This window comes from Brienomyrus brachyistius, chromosome 1, assembly GCF_023856365.1.
Source record: "Brienomyrus brachyistius isolate T26 chromosome 1, BBRACH_0.4, whole genome shotgun sequence".
NCBI lineage: Eukaryota > Metazoa > Chordata > Actinopteri > Osteoglossiformes > Mormyridae > Brienomyrus > Brienomyrus brachyistius.
In genome coordinates this window covers 25,791,184-25,808,238 of record NC_064533.1, presented here as the reverse complement: position 1 = coordinate 25,808,238, position 17,055 = coordinate 25,791,184, and the positions used below count along the sequence as shown (strand labels likewise).

Genomic DNA, 17,055 nt, shown 5'->3' with positions numbered 1-17,055 from the left:
TGCGCGTAACTCTCCTGTCAAGCAGGCGGGTTCATGAAGCTCTGAAAAATGTAGAGCTCGTTCAATTCACAGGGTCCGGGTAGAACTTTAGCATTCGCCAAAGCTGCCCGTTGTAGAAGGTGCGTAGGTGATCTGTCACATTTTTTCTGTGCTGGTGAAGATCTGCCCGTACACCCCATCTTGTATCTGCCTCACTTTGATAACTTTACAGTATGCGATTTGTTTTTCATGTTGAAAGGAAGTGGGCTGCAGCATTTTGAAGAAACAAATGTTCTTTTTATTTTGAGCAAACTGGAAAAACATCAGTCACACAAATTTTGCCTTGCAAAATGAAAGAAGTATTTGTTCTGTTGTAAACATTGCTGTTGTAATAAACAAGAAAAAGAAATCAACAGTCAAATTCAAAACACCTTTGTAGCAAAAACATTCAACTCCTGACTTCTACTTTGGTACTGAATAACTTTTTTGTTATTAATATATATTTAGATAAGGTAGACAGGACTTGTGGATGTCCTTGACTTCATTGTAAGTGCTTGATCGGTAAAAATCAGTAAAATCTGCAACCACGAATGCATCCGAAATAGCGGGCGATGCCAACGCTCTGTGAAACCCGACGCTGAATTTCGGATAATAAAATTAAGAGCAGACCGGAGAGCAGAGAGTCACTGGGTGTGAAGTATTTTCTACAATTTTCACTTGACAACATGAAAGAACCAGGCCCAAGAACACACACTTAGAGGATGTGTTTGCCTTGCTGAAAACAATAGCATCACTGTCAAGCAGTCAAACCTTTAGTAAAAGAAAATGAGTATGAGCTACACTTTTGTACCAATCAGATAAGGCGTCGGAATATCTAAACAGTGTGTAACTGCATTGGTGCCTGTTTGCTAGGAGACAATGAAAGGAATATAAAGCTTCCTTTACATAGTAAGAGAGCAATTACTTCAGGAACCTCTGTCAGACACTTTTTCCCCCCACAGTAAAATCCAAGCTGAAAACCCACATTTATAACATAACATTTAGATTTTTTTTCCTTAAAAAAGGTTTTTTTGAGGAAAAAAAAGAAAAAAAAATACAACCACTGATTGTGAACACTTTAATGATCACTGAACTGATTAAACTGCCCTTGCACTGACTAGCCACAAAAGAAATAAAAAAAAAACACTTTGAAATAAAGTCATCATTTTGAGGACAAAAAAAGCAGTAATTAGCATTCTAGCATTTAGCGAACAACAGTTATGCTGGCACTTTGGCCAGCTGTAAAATGAGGGAACCGGTGTCACTACGCAGGGTTCAGCCTAATCTGTCAGCTTGACAATGTCCCAGGATAATTCTCAGTACAACGCCTAGCTTATGTCTTTGCCTTAATTGCTTCATTTTTTAAGCATCGTTTTCATCACAGTCAACACATCCAAAGTTTCTCTTTGAGCATCCATGTAAATAGCACAGAAAATCGTTAAATACATCATTCAAATGTCTTCTGCTGGATGTTTCCCTCATCTTCGTTTTTTATTTTTTTTTCGGTAGTAGCTTAATGTTTCATGTTAGCTTCCCTCTCATGGGATTCAAATTCCGCAGTCAGTCGAAAAAGGGAGTGTTTGAAAATGGGGCTAAGAGAACAAATTCCTGCCCTCGCTGCTGCCGTACAGGTCAGCTAGCTTCTTGAACTGCGGTCCCCATTCGCTGAGATAGTCATAGTTCTGGTCGGAGTCTATGCTCAACGACTCCAGCGAGCTGAGGGACTCTGCCACCGAGCCACTACCCTCGAAGGCGTATGTTTGCAGGGAGTCATATGGGGGAGCCGACGGATCCACATCGGCATCCTTCAGCCGGTCCCAGATGAACTCTCGGAAGATGACATTGTCCGGTAGGGTCTTGTACGCGAGCCGCGAGGTGAAGAGGGTGGGCAAGTCAGGGGACACGTCCCGGCGGGCTTTGGGATCTTGGATGACATTGAGGTTGCGTAGGGCCACCATGTCGAAGGCTTCTGTATCCTCCTCTCCCCCCCCCTCGTCGTCATAGCGCACAATGTTCTCCCGGACGTCTCGCTCTTCTTCCAGCGTCAGAGGCTCCTTCCTCCGTCGCTGCATCGTCACAATCAGCAAGACAAACACTGCAGCGGAGGAGAAACAGTGGACTAGTAAGGATCTAATCTACACATACATCAGAGTCTTTTAACAATTTGGATTATATATAGATACAAGAAACTTAAGCTGTTTATAACTGTTTAAATATTATTAAGTCAAATCTATTTCCTTATAATATTGCCCAGTATTATAATCATATTATCTTGAACTGAAAGCATATTTCCATGTTCACTCTTTGACTTTTTCAGACTTCATTATTAAAAGTAGGGACTCTTTCAGCAGATGAATGATTCCTCGTGCCAACAAAAAAAAAAAAAATCTCCACTGGCAATGAAATAATGGGGATGACAAAAAAAAAGAAAAAGCTATTGTTGGATTACACAACAAAGCCTGTACAGCAGCGCTGAAAACCTTTCAGAGCAGCCCATGTTATTCTGCAGCCTTGAAGAGTTTTGTTTGCCTTGGGAAATGTCTCTGTACTGTCCCTATTTTTAATGGGTGGAAAACAGACTGCAAGAAACAGAATAACAAGAATGAAGACGCTTGTTGAAGAGTGAACCTCTTGACCAAAAAGTTGCAAGTTAAAATCTCAGAAGTTAATATGCTGTTGCAGGGACAAATACAACAATACTTAACCTGTCAGGCTTCCCTATGTATAGACAACAGCAAAATTTGTAATAATGTACATTGAACTAAAACATCTGACACACCAGCTAATATATCAATGCAACAGAAATGATGACGTATCCATTAATCTTCCCAGAATTGCTATCTGATGCAGGATTATAGTGAGCCTGGATTCTCTTCCAGCATGAGGCAGGGTGCACCCTGGACATTTTGCTGCGTAATCATAGGACATCAAGAAAAAAAAACACACACACACACACACACACACGTCGGGTAAACATATCTTTATCATATCATTCATTTCTATAGGCAAAATGTTAACGCTAACTATGATAACCCTAACCCCTACTCTTCCCTAACTATAACCATAGTAACCAAGCAAAATACATTTTTTGTTTTTTTCATTACAGTCACAGATTTTTTTATTAAATTGAGTTTTCCAATAATGGAAACAAATGGGGATATTGTGTCCCCATAAGGTAAGATATACCCACTCACACACAGACGCGCGCGCGCACACACACACACAGACATAAACACACACGCATACACACACACAACTCAAATTTATGGTAACACATGTTAGCATCCTTTCCTCAGTACTGAATATCTCAGTTAGGCTCCGCCGCCCATAGTTAGAAAAACAACAGCAAAGTAAAAGCTTTGTCTATTTATATTTGCTAAAAACTGGGAAAGCAGGACACACACCACCAATGATGACAAGAACCAAGAAAATGCTAGATCCAAGATACATATGTACAGCCCACCCAGCCTCCCACATACATACCCAGACACACATGCGCATATATACACGGACAGACAGCTTTGTAATTATGTAATTATATCTTTGTGGGGACTCTCCATTCATTTATATGGGGAAAACTCTAATCCCAACAATGACAACCTTAAGCCCTACCCATCCCTAACCTTGCCCATAAGTAAGCAAACAAAATACAAGACTTTTGGCATTTTGATTGCATTCATAGATCTTTGTGGGGACCTGAAAAATGGTCCCCACAATATCAAAATAACAAGTTTTTATTACATTGTGGGGACCAAATGCCCTCCACAATGTAATATAAACATAATTCAGACACACACATACACACACACAGATATACAAAATTTATATAAATCAACCTACAGTAAATCATGTTTTTGGGCTGTGGGAGAGAACCCAAACAAAGGTGGAAAGAACGTACATACTGGACACAGACGTGGGGCAGAATGGCAACCCCAAACCCGGAGGCCACATCATTACTCATGCAACCGCGTCATGGAATAACCAACATACATCAATCAGTCTGTCATCATATATTAGTTTATCTCATTCATAGACTGTAATATGGACTTGATGACACCAAGATAGATAGTTATACCTAGACGTTTTCCATCCTGTTAATATTACTATCAAGCATTTTTGCCTTATTTGTTGTTATTCAGTTGTTTATATATATTATTTTGCTATTAGAGGTATGTTTGTCCTTTCTGTGTTAAACTTTTCTCCAACACTCATCGCATTATATAAAACAACATCTCAAAATAAGAAAGCATAAAAATATACCGCAGATGTTATCTTTCACTGTAATGAGTCACTGTTTAAGTATTTTTTTGTAGGGTGCCTCCCTGAACGATAAGCATCTACTTAGCTATTATAAGCACGACGCCTCCTGTGACAGGACCGCGCAAAAGCCATGGAGCCAAATGATTTAAAAATGCATCCGCAAAGGCATGAGCCAGACGGCGGTTTGTCGGAAATGCTAACGCGGAGAGAAGCAGGAGAACACGGCAGCTGATGTGCTGGGCTCAGAGATAAATTTGGTGACTAATTTTTCTAATACGGGAGCAGAAGAGCAGCCATAAAAAGGCAGACTACACACTTCTGGCACGGGCTCACGGGCGGCAGAGGGAGGAAATGCGGAGAGAGGCGAGAGCTAGTCCTGCGAGACTTTCAGCAACTTTGTGACGGCTCCTCCCCATCCCAGTGGATGTATTAGAGCTGGAAATAGCCACCCGCGCTGGGGCGAACAGACCTGTCTAATGATCCATCCATCAGTGCTGGCACAAGACAGTCTGAAATACTGCTCCATAGACTCATATATCTTCCCCCAGCCTTTTCCACTTTCCCTCCATTAGACAGACCAAGCGTAGGAAAAAGAAAAGGGGGGGGGGGGGGGCATCTTCCGCCACACAATCAAACGGAAAATGACAGAAAACAGGAAAACAGGGATAAAAAAGTCATAGGAATTTCAGAACAGGACTTGTCGCGTCTATAACTCCTTTGCGTATAATTGCCCTAATGGGACACTTCAGTCCCGGGAACGCACTGCTCGAAAACGGAGAGGCGGTTTATCGAACTGGCTAAAATAAACAAACTAATTAAAGACCGGGGAGGGCATCAAGGAATGAAATGTGTGCTCTGCACTAATTATCACTCTGCGCTTTATCACGGTGTGTAATTTTCACCTCATGTTAGCTACGGTTTTCCTAGCCTCTAGAAAAGGAGGAAATGTGACAAAATAGTTTATCCTGCTAAAAAAGAGACTAACAGACAACTGCTGTCATTTTTATTAATAAGGATGTTATTGATTCAAGTGTGCCAGTCAAAAAAACAAAAGGAAAAAAAAAACACCGATCTGTCAATTCTTCCCTGAAAATGACAAGGATGTGGCAAGGGGCAGAGTCAGATTTGTGACAGGTATTCCAGAAACAATGGATAGTGCCCAATTTGCAGCTCCCCTCCTATGAGCAGAGGTGTGCTTGCATATTACACATGTGGGGGGAGTAAGTCACCGAAGCTGGAAGGCAGCTCGCGTTTGAGATCCTCACATTTTACTACGCGCCGAAATGAGACACAGGTTCAGGTATGAAATGGATCAATTTAACACGGTGCTCAGTTGTTGCCTCTGTTGAATGGAAGGGAGGAAAAAAAAATCCATCAAACGCAATCGATATGCAGCTGAGGAAAAAAGTGCCCGGTTGTCAGGCGAGTCTCAAAAATTAGCAGCAGCATCTAAGACTCTGGCTGTGTCGCTAACTTGGCCTCCATGTTCTCTGTGACGGTCTTTGATAGCCAGGGATCAGTCAGTCAGCTGATCAGCAGCAGTCAGGGACTATTATCCATCCATCCATTTTCCGGACCGCTTATCCTATTGGACTCACACACCATTCACTCACACATGCACACCTATGGGCAACTCCAATTAGCCTCAGCATGTTTTTTGTTTTTAGACTGTGGGGGGAAACTAGAGTACCTGGAGGAAACCCCACGACGACATGGGGAGAACATGCAAACTCCACACACATGTGACCCAGGCGGAGACTCGAACCCAGGTCCCAGAGGTGTGAGGCAACAGTGCTAACCACTGCACCACCATGCCACCCAGGAATAAACATTAAATTGGATAATACACATACCTGACAACAGCAATACTGTCCTAATTCACTTCTGCTATCTTGCCTACTGCTCTAGAAAGATCATTTAATACTGACTTGCTAATCTTTCCCAATATTTTTAAACATACTCTGACACTTTTGCATTTTAGATTCAATCTCTGGTTACTCTGATATGCTCTAACTGCTCCTAGTCAGAAAAGCAAATGGCAATTTAAGTATCGAATTAGTTTTGCGCTTCAAACGGGCCGGATTTTCACATATTGCTCTGTATTTACCTAGAGCCGTTATTTACTCCAGAGTCCCGGGACACATCACTTCAATCTACATCTTTCCAAGCAGTCGATAGGGAATTACGACTGTGTGAAGTGCAAATGTAAAACCAAATAAACCGAGGGCAAGATGCCTGCAAGTCAGCTGAGGGCAGTACCTCGTATTCCGTCCCCTATAAATTGTCCTTCCTGTGTGGAAGCGTGTCTCAGACAAGGGTGTGGAATTGGTAGTGCGGCTACTTAAGATTGTGCTCTGATTATGCCCTATGAGCACACATTGCCGTGACCCTATTACCTCCCCAATTTCATAGCTTAGGTGTAATGAGGGCGAAAGGGCCAGAACAGGGGTGATAACGGCTGCTGTCACTGACACGGCCATCAGCTCGCCAACGTCCACGCTGCCCTTCAGCGATCTGGCTTTTTTGAGGTGGCAGCCCCAACCTACGTGGGTTGGCCGGGAGACACAAACAGGGCGTTACACTTTGAGAAGGGGTGAGGGAGGTGTCAGCTTCCTATTGGACTGATAAGGAAGTAATAACACTAAGTAACGTGACCGTGAAAAATCTTTTGCAATCCTCTGGTACACATCCATACCTCGACCCATTAAGTGGCTTGTGCCTGAAATGCAGTAGTAGCCAGTTGTCTCAAATGTTATTTGTTTACATTTTTTTAAGTGATTTGTACTGACAGGCATGGATGCACAAAGTCTTGGCTGCCCCCCCCAACCCAGCCCCCCCACCCCCAGGGCCAGCCTAGCCCTTCTCAGGTTCCTAAGCAAAATTTGAATTTTGCCTGGGGCGGATTAAATTTGCCATGGGGGCGCTGACGATAAGTTTTTCCGAGCCAAAGCAGGATGCTGACGATAAAATTTCCCATGCGGGATGGGGGGCTGGCATTCCCAGATCGCTCATTCCTTTTTCCCCGAGGCTGGACTCCCCCTAGTGTCTGTGAAAGTGTTCCCCCTTCTCTCCCCTTATGGGCAGCCCTGTTGGCAAGAATTAAACACCTTTACATTATACTCTTTAAAACAGGAACTAAAATCACTGCCCTTGAGGAAAAGAACAAAACTGCGTGATGATTTTCCCCACAAAGCATATTTCCTGATGACTGGTATTGGGGAAAATGGCGATTTTCATGTTGATTTTCTTTCCTCCCCACGCCTGACCTTGAATGGAAATTCTGAGGGTTTCTGCTCATTTTCTTCTCCGTGATGGGGGGAGCTTGGGGGAGTCCTGTGATTTACTAAGCCTGAAATAAGCATTCCTGCAGTGCTCTGATCCTCGTGGCCCTTGTCTCAAGGAGAAAATATATGGAAGAGTTTCAAAATGTTTTGGGTACTCCAGACCCTGCCAGGATTTCCCAGTGATCAAAGAATAAACCAGAGGATTAGTGATATTTGGTGCTGGGATCTGCTTGGATCCTGAATTAGATGGTTAGATGATTGATGGATGGATGGATGGATGGATTGATTTATGGATGGATGATTGAGAAATCACATATTTTAGGCTCTTCAAACATCTTGTATCAAAATATCTCTGTTCAGTTATGCTTGGTTTTGAAAATTGTAAAAAAAGAAAAATGTAAAAATTTCAGTAACTACAAAAACAGCAAGGAAAATGCCTTTTTCCCAAGTGTTGATGTAGTTCCTGTGTTTTGCCTTTTGTAGGTCAGTATAACACATAACTGCCTAATCAGGCTGTTCATAGTCCACAAACAATGGGACCCTAGTGAGAGTTCTGCTTACGGGGCATCAAATACATCACTGAAAGCTTAAAGGCTGGGATATGCGGGGGTGAGCCTAGGATATTTTAAGGTGAGGGGTGCATATAGTGGCCATAACTCATACTTATCATTAGCCAATAATATGTTTTGAGTCAGTGAGTGACAGTGGAGCGGCCACTATAGGGGCCAATCAGTTTTCAGTTGGGGCCAGTGCCCCCCTTGGCCCCGCCCCTGGACATAGACTATGTTTGATAAGGTAATTATACTGTTAAGACTGCTTGGACTGAGATAGTGACGTAGCAGTCAGATTGATTGCTCTTCCAAAGTATGCATCGCTGTGTAAGTAGCACACGGATGACTCTGCTGTCAGTGTCCCCTAGTGTATATACAGTACCTGCTGTCAAGGACATACCTACATTCATTACACGCTTAAAACTATCTATCTATCTATCTATCTATCTATCTATCTATCTATCTATCTATCTATCTATCATTTAATGGACCATGTCATGCTGAGCTGCATGCGCACACTCACACACACACACACACACACACACACACACACACACACACACATAGACCTGTACTCATATAATTGTGGGGACCGTCCATTCATTTGTATGGGCTAAACCCTAATCCCAAAAATGACAACCTTAACCCTACTCAGCCCTAACTTGAACCAAAAGTAAGCAAACAAAATACAGGCCTTTTGGAATTTTTAGTTTTTTTGATTGCAGTCACAGATTTCTATAAAATTGAATATCCCCACAACATCAAAATATCCGGTTTGTATCACATTGTGGGATATTTGGACACACACATACACACACACACACACACACACACAGCCTCAAATCTGCACCCAGGGGAATAACAGCAAATCCCAACAGCACTCAAGTTACTATTGTTATAGCTAAATGGAACTCGGTGTAACAATTAGTGCAATAATGGAAAGGAAAGGTTCTAGAGCAGATTAAACATTTTTTCAGTGAGGTACTTCTGTTGCTGCATTGTGTGTAAAATGTCAACCGTATAGAAGAATGCAGCTCTGGTAGCAGTAAAAGGTCAAATATTAATTAATAAGCATGATCTTATTTTATGGAACCAGCTTATCACTGCAAGCATGTTTTTTTAAACATCCATACTTTAAAAAAAAATTCTAGATTGGCAAATGTCGATTGAAATCCACCCCATCTTTGCAACTCTACATTAATCTGGGCTTGAGCAGTACGGATCGTTTCTTACAGAGTCATTTTTATTCTGTCCCGATGATAGTTTAAAGGGAGAAATGGACACCCAGCAGAAGAACAGTCACTCAGTCCAATGGGAACTTGATGGTGAGTGACAGGTCTGCCGTCTCGGGGGGATAACTGAGGAGGGGTGGGGGGATGGGGGGGTCAGGAGAGGCCTCAAGTGGGAGGAGAGGTTGCCGTTTCGGGGGTCCCCTTTGAAGTCCTGGCCGAGGAATTATGAGCAGTGGGCAGGATGAAAGGTGGGGTGCTTTGTGGTATACCCCAAGGTCAGAGGCCCCGGGGGTATTTCAGTCGCTAGGCTTCCTCCCTGCTATTTTCCTCAGTGGGGTTAAAATGTTTTTAAACAAGTCGAGGCCCCATTTTAACAGAGGGCCCTGCGCTTCTCCCGTGCATGTAAGCTCCCCTGGCTATGCCCCAACTATAAATGCCTTTTTTTTTTTCTTAAAGAATTATTTGCACAGCAGGTCAACTAATCTGGTGTAATTCAATTTAAACACCGTAAAAAGAAAAGCGGAGTTATTAAGGACAAAAGATGTCAGCTCCTGTCAGCGGACCGGCTGCTCGGCGTGGCTGCGTGTGTCTTACCCAACAGGGTGAGGACGCATGCAAGAATGGCGACAAGGGCGCCGGTGCTGAGTCCCGCGGAGAGCGTGAAGGCTTCGGCGCTGCAGGACTGGGCCGCACCGTCGGGGTCGCAGTGGCACACACGGATGGAGAGCGTGTTGGTGCTGCTCAGCGACGGGCTGCCGCTGTCCACGATGAGGATGGGCAGCTGGTACAGGGCCTGCTCCCGCCGGCTGAACCCGCCTCGCTTCGTCATGATGGACGCCGTGTTGTCTGTCGAAAGCACATCGCGGATCAAAGACCAGGGTGAGTCGCACACCTGAGCGAAGAGCTTTGCCAAAATGTGCGTCTTAATTTCCCTCATACACGTCTCGCAGCATTTATTATAGATTATTATGAAAACGCATCCTCAGTTTAATTTAAGATATGAAATGGTTCTTATTATAGAGTCATTTAATGCATTTTAATCATTTCGGAATTTATTGGGAATCTGAGCAAAAGTAATAAAGAAATGAGCCGCCCTAATGAAAACTGGGCATAAAATATGAGACTTTGAAATATTAAAGTGTTTTTTCGTTTTTTAACACTACAGCTCAATAATTTCAGCGATAGCGAGAGCCTGCTGTATATGAGATTACGTTCTCTGGGATACACTATAATAATGGAGTGATACCTACTGTAGGTCCTGCCTTTTACATGCAGACTGTTGCCTCTAGAAATTCTTCGCACACCGTTTTCCCATGGAAGGAAATCAGCTTTTGCTGCCCTTGACGCATGTCTTACCGCATCAGCCCCCTGTCTGGGGGCACCCACCTAATCACTGTGTACAGTGCACAGCCTCATCTGTGGCTGCAGCAGAGCATGCACGCTGCTGTCAGGAGAGATGCAATCACTGCACCATTTGCCCTGTCTATTAATTACAGCAGTTCGCTAATAATATAAGTCGATTCATGTTCCAGATTCAGCCCGCATTTCTCACTACAATCCACACTTTGTATTCTTAATTATGCATGGTAAAACAAAGGGAAACCATTTCAAATCACAATAACACGTTAGAATAGGAGGGGAATTCACAGAATTTTAAATAACCGCAACCCTTACCTGGATAAGTGGTTTCGGAAATGGATGGATGGGTGGTTAATATCGATCGCTGTGAGGTAAATGCAAAGTCATGACTCTGCAGTTATAAATCATTCCGAGCTGACGCAGTCCTCACTGTCGGACTTACATAGTCAGCTCTCTGCACCAATGACAGTTGAAAGCCTTACAGAGACAAAGGATGTCCACCAGAAAGCCAATTACCGTACCCTAAGGCTGATAATTGCAGTCTGTGGAGTATGCGAAAACCTCAACTGGAATATGCTTTATTGATGCAGCAATTTGAATATTCAGACAATTAATCTCACATATATAAAGTTCTGAATTAAAGGCATCCTGTTGCATGGCTGTAATTCCTGAAGACTACAGATATAATAGGTCAATCAAGGCCGTTAAAGAGTTAGCAGTGGATCACAAGCACTTGCATGCTAACTACTTATACTGTACCCTGTATCCATCTATCCATCCATCCAACCATTTTCCAAGCCGCTTATCCTTTTGGGTCGCGGGGAGTCCCGAGCCTATCCCGGAAGCTATAGGCACGAGGCAGGGAACAACCCAGGATGAGGGGGCCAGCCCATCACAGGGCACACTCACACACATGCACTCCTATGGGCAATTTAGTAACTCCAATTAGCCTCAGCATGTCTTTGGACTGTGGGGGGGAAACCGGAGTACTCGGAAGAAATCCCACGATGACATGGGGAGAACCTGTACCCTGTATCTAGTAGCTAAATATGAAACTAATGAATTAATTGATAAAGACGGTAAACGTGTTATTACAGTACTTTAAGGTTATTTGCCATTTTAAATTGGGGAAGACCGTTATGTACTGTTTTAAATTGGGTAAATGGCCTTATTTATAAAATAAATACAATTGAGATGTTAGTTATAATCCATCCATCCATCCATTTTCCAAACCGCTTATCCTATTGGGTCACGGGGTTAGTTATAATCAAAAATAAATTATAAGTAAATCTTTTGAATTACATTTAATCACAATGGGCGTGAAACAGAATGTCACAGGATGTAGCATAACAGTCATTTTCTGGAAATACATGTAAAAACATAGTAATTTTATATGATTTACATGTATAAAATGTTTCATTAAAGCAATACCAGTCTACCACCCAAAACAAGAAATGAAAAGCAAGAAGGCGAAAAATGAAACGAATCTTAGAACAGAGGCCAGCGATGATCTCTGCATCCTCCGAAGGGAGTAAGAAGACTCGTACTGTAAAGGTTTGTTATGGTCATCCAAGTCTTATTTAGATGCATCTTGGGTTTAGGGTAACAGCAAATAGGACAGTATTGTATGATATGTAGAATATTGCACACGTGGGAGATGCACCACCCCTGTCCATATACGTGCCAAGGCTGCATGCCGTTGGCCACTGACCTTTGTTGTCTCTGAGGGTGAAGTTGAGGTTGGAAGCAGCACTAGTAGTGAGGTTGAAGAAGAAGCGGTGTCCACTCACAGGCTCGTCGTTGTCCACCGCACTGATGGTCTGGATGACCTGGAAATATATGCTGGTTCAGACCTTCTTGCAAACAGAAATCTTTGGGATCAGTGGCAGCTGGTGGCTAAAGAAATTGCAGCGGTTGTCAGGGTCTGTCACAGTACGTTCACCAAGGCTAATTGTGTCAGTATTTATGCATGAATATATACATATATATATATACACATATACCAGACCTTGTCACCAACGTTTAACTATGTTAAAACTGGAGTACTCAGCAGCGGTGTATAACACCACTCAAATTGTGCATTTGCAGCCCCTCCCCAAGGTTTGGTGCCCCCTGTTGGCCACAAACGGTCATTATACAAGGGGCACGGGCCCCCAAAGTAACTTTGAAGTGGGACCAGAGACAATAAACAAGAACTATATATAAGACCATGTATTTATGTGGATTAAGTGAGTTTTACTTCAGAATTAAAATTATTATTTATATAATTCATAACAATAGAACATCACTAATATAATTTATAATAGAAATACAGACGATCGGTCTGCACACATAAATTTTTAGCTATGTACATTTATCAGTGTGACCTGAACGTGAAGCATATACTGTATAGGAAAAGTATTTCTCATGGATTATTTAAGATCAGTTTCCTTATTGCAGCATGCGTGCAATACAGTGATTAAAACACAATTTTAAATATTAAATGATCTGTTAAAATTAAACCATAAATTAAATTGCTGCTGTTAAATTTAATGAATTGCTACAGATAGCCTAAATAGCATGCTTTACCATGAAATGACAGCAGTCAAAACATTTTATTTTTATCTAAACGGGAGTAAACACTGTCTGTGTGCAAGGTAATGTACATCTTGGGATCATTACATTACAACAGTGCATGATTTGAGGTGAGGCAGCATATGATTATCTGTACGGTTGGAGAATCTAGGATGCCTGCATATGAACTGACTTAGTTGGAAAGGCATTTTAACCAGTTGTGTTTTCTTTCTAACTTTCTTTCCTCATTAAACAAAAAAAAAAAAAATCCCCGAAAAGTTATTGCAACACCTTGGACATAATAAAATAGTAACACCTGCTCCAGCAAAGTTATTTAAAGCCACACAGAATGATCTGGAAAGCCATGTTGGCATTCATTAGGGAAACAATGAACGGTTAGTTCTGGCCAATCTTCTCTGATGTATCTGCAGTAGCTTCCACTGGAGTCGCAGTGAGCGAAGCATTATGTAAAGACATAAAATCACACAGAGACATAAAGTTCACGGCTGGCACGCTACCTGTTGGCATGACGCACGGGGGACCCATAAATCACAGATTTAATGGGATTCTGTGTTTACACACTGCTATGTGTGAGAACAAACCAATGAAAATGCCTGTGACTTAATCGTAAGCAGTACAATTGCAATAGGAAGGATAAACACATAGGCAGCAATACGAGAACCTCACGCTTACCGATTCTTATGATGGAAAACAAGACGGAACTCTTGTAACGTGACAAAGCTGAGTAACAGTTCTGCAATAGCTAACAATAAAACGAAAGAGTAAATTAAACATGCCTTTTGAATGCTTAACAGCCACATGCCATAGGTTATTAGTATAAATTACTCTTTTCAAGGTGGGGTGAAACTGGGCTTTGGATACTTGGTAATGCAAGCCATCTGTTTCTTACATCCGTGACGGACATGTCTGATTTTCCAATTAATAAAACCTCTTTTCCGTTTCTATTTCATTACTATGGATATGAGGTGGCTGTATTTTTCGGCCTTCATTACCTTCTCTCGCCTCTCTTAACTCTGTTGTCGATCATAACTAAAACCTTTCATGAGGACTATTTAAGCTATGCATCTATTTCCCCTTAAGGAGACATACTTAAATTACAACACAAACCATTCATATCCAAAGACATAAATCATGTATAAATGCTAAGCATATACAATGTCATAAAATCCATGCATACCTTTTGTTTTACTTATTACAGTCGCCCCTCCATATTCATGATTTTCACATTTGCGGTTTCGGTTATCCGTGAGTTGGTGAACAATTAAATCTGAATAATTCTGGACAAAGGGTAAGCCAATTTAAAGATACATAAGCAATACTGAAAATGATTGGATCACATAATATTGTATATTTAAATATTATGTGTTTTGATATTTGTGCATACTATATTTTTTGGCAGAGTGGCATTTGAAGAAGGATTTATAAACTGTAAATTGGGCTGCCGGTTTTTCGCAGTGTTCTGTGTGAATAATGAAATGCATAGTGGTCACGCTTCATGAGGAAATGTTTAAGAGCCATAAGTGGTGATGCACTGCATCTTGGAATAACCTTCTTTTACTAAATGCATGTCACACTTTAGGTTTTTTTTTTAAATCTGTGTTCATATTGTGTGAGAAAATGTTTCTTAAGAGCCATAAGTAGTGATGCAGTGCCTCTTGGGATAACCTATTTTTACTAAATGCATGTCACACTTTAGCCATGTCACACTTTAAGATTTTCTTGAAATCTTTGGTCATATTGTGTGAGAAAATGATTCTTATGAGCCATAAGTGGTAATGCATTTAGATGAAGAAGGTTATCCCAAGATGCACTGCAAGTTACACTTCAGCCATTGTGGATAAGTTTCAAATAAGATTGGCTCGCAGAGATCACCAAGGTGCATAATTTACTCCTTCCTCAGTATAACATATTAGATTACATAAAATGATACCATATGTTTGTTCACTGACATTTAGCAAAGGCTGCCTTAAATCCTGCAAGTTATCTGACTAAGCAAGAAATTTCGCTGTTTTAATCTTTCAATGTTTTCTGATTTGCTGTTGCATTTGTTGATGTGTTTTGTGAAATATCATTGTGTTTTCCGAAATGTTCTCTTGTGAAATGTCGTTCTGTTTTCCAAAATATTACAGTATGTTTTGTTAAATGGCATTGTTTTTCCCAAAACATGGTTTTGTTTTGACCCTCAGGGCCACTGTAGTTAACACACCTCCTTCTGTATACTGAATGAGAACCCTATAACTACGTGTAAGATACCACTTCCCGTATACTGATCAAGGCCGCCAGTAAACACACCTCTTTCTGTGGGTGGAAAGGCTCTTCATTCTGCAGATGTATGGTGTATGTTTGGGCATTTGACTAATGAAATACAACAGTCAACATTTCTGAATGAGACAAACATTAGCATTTTAATTTACTTAAGGTGCACAAGTGACACTTGTGTAATTATATTATGTATCTATGAACATCCATCTTCTTTAATCACTTATTCATTACAGGGTCATGGTGAACCTGGAGTGTATCCTGTGAAGCAAAACACACAAAGGTGCAATGCCAGTCTATCACAGGGCAAAAGCTTGTACAAACTCAAACTGACACGTGATTGGCAATCATTAATTCAAAAGCAAATTTCCAAAACTCATTTTCTGTTGTTTTTTCGGATGAGACCTACAGTGACCTCAGGCCAGGCTTCCCTGTCACAGTATTGGGAACCAAATCTCACTCAGTCCTCATGTGAATCAAAGAAGTACTTTCACTACATTTGCAAAACTCAATAAAGTCACAGAATTTTTTCAAAAACATGTCCTGTGGACTGAGTTTTGGAAGCTCGCTCTACAATTTTGAGATTCACCATACCATTTATGGTGTGCTAAAAGTAAATCAGCTGGTGTAAGAGCCGCGCTTAGGATGCTAAGAGATGGAAGAGAGGGGGGTATGAAGTAATCTACCAGCCAATAAGGACTGGTGATGTTATTCCTAAGGTAGAAGCCAGGAGACCATTCCAGGCATAGGTAGGACTGCCCTCAGAAGGTAACAATCTAATTTACTGGAGTTCTCTGTAGGGGCCTTCAAAGCCCATTGTACATATATTAGGTCAGTGTTTCTCTGTCTTCGGGGACACCCAGTCAGTTCACAATTTTGTTCCCTCCCAGCTCCCAGTCAATCACGAACACCAAATACCTGGTATATGTGCATTGGGAGTTGGGAGGGAGCAAAAATGTGAACTGACTGGGACTCCTCAAGGACTCGGTGAGAAACTCTGTATTAAAGAATATATGTAATAGGGACTGTAGTTCACCAGGTATTTGGTGTTCAGTATTGCTTGATTGTTTGGTACAGGTGTACTGGGAGCTGGGAGGGGGCAAAAGATGTGTATGGGGGTCTCAGAGGACTGTGTTGAGCAATACTCTATAGGGGAACATTTCACTTGCGAATACACAGAACTGATCCTTCTTAGTAAGGAGTAGATTTGTTCAAGTCATGCGACTTACTAAACATGCAAAATGTGTTGGCCTCTTACACAAGCTGTGGGTTAATCTGAGATTAGTTATAATAACCATCATGTGATCATTATAAGTAACACTCCCTGAGGCCAAATCCAGTATGTGGTGGATCTTTGGGTTAGGAGTCCTGTGTTTCTGTATCAGGAAGATCTCACATTCAAATCCTGTGCTTGGCAGACTAGTTATAGCACTACTAGGTGCTTAAGCACGGCCCTTAACACCAAACACTGCTCCTGGACTGCCATATAAATGGCTGACCCTAGGTTTGCTCACAGCC

General features: G+C 41.7%; 1 protein-coding gene across 1 annotated transcript in view; it reads right to left on the bottom strand.

The window, feature by feature from the left end:
* Window positions 1-301: 301 nt before the first annotated feature.
* LOC125705370 (cadherin-7-like) overlaps window positions 302-17,055 on the bottom strand; it is a 110,978-nt gene continuing 94,224 nt past the window's right edge. Inside the window, 3 exon segments of the mRNA XM_048971914.1 lie at window positions 302-2,113; window positions 9,940-10,191; window positions 12,416-12,533. Of these exon segments, the coding sequence (XP_048827871.1) occupies window positions 1,611-2,113; window positions 9,940-10,191; window positions 12,416-12,533 (873 nt within the window). The 3' untranslated portion in view covers window positions 302-1,610.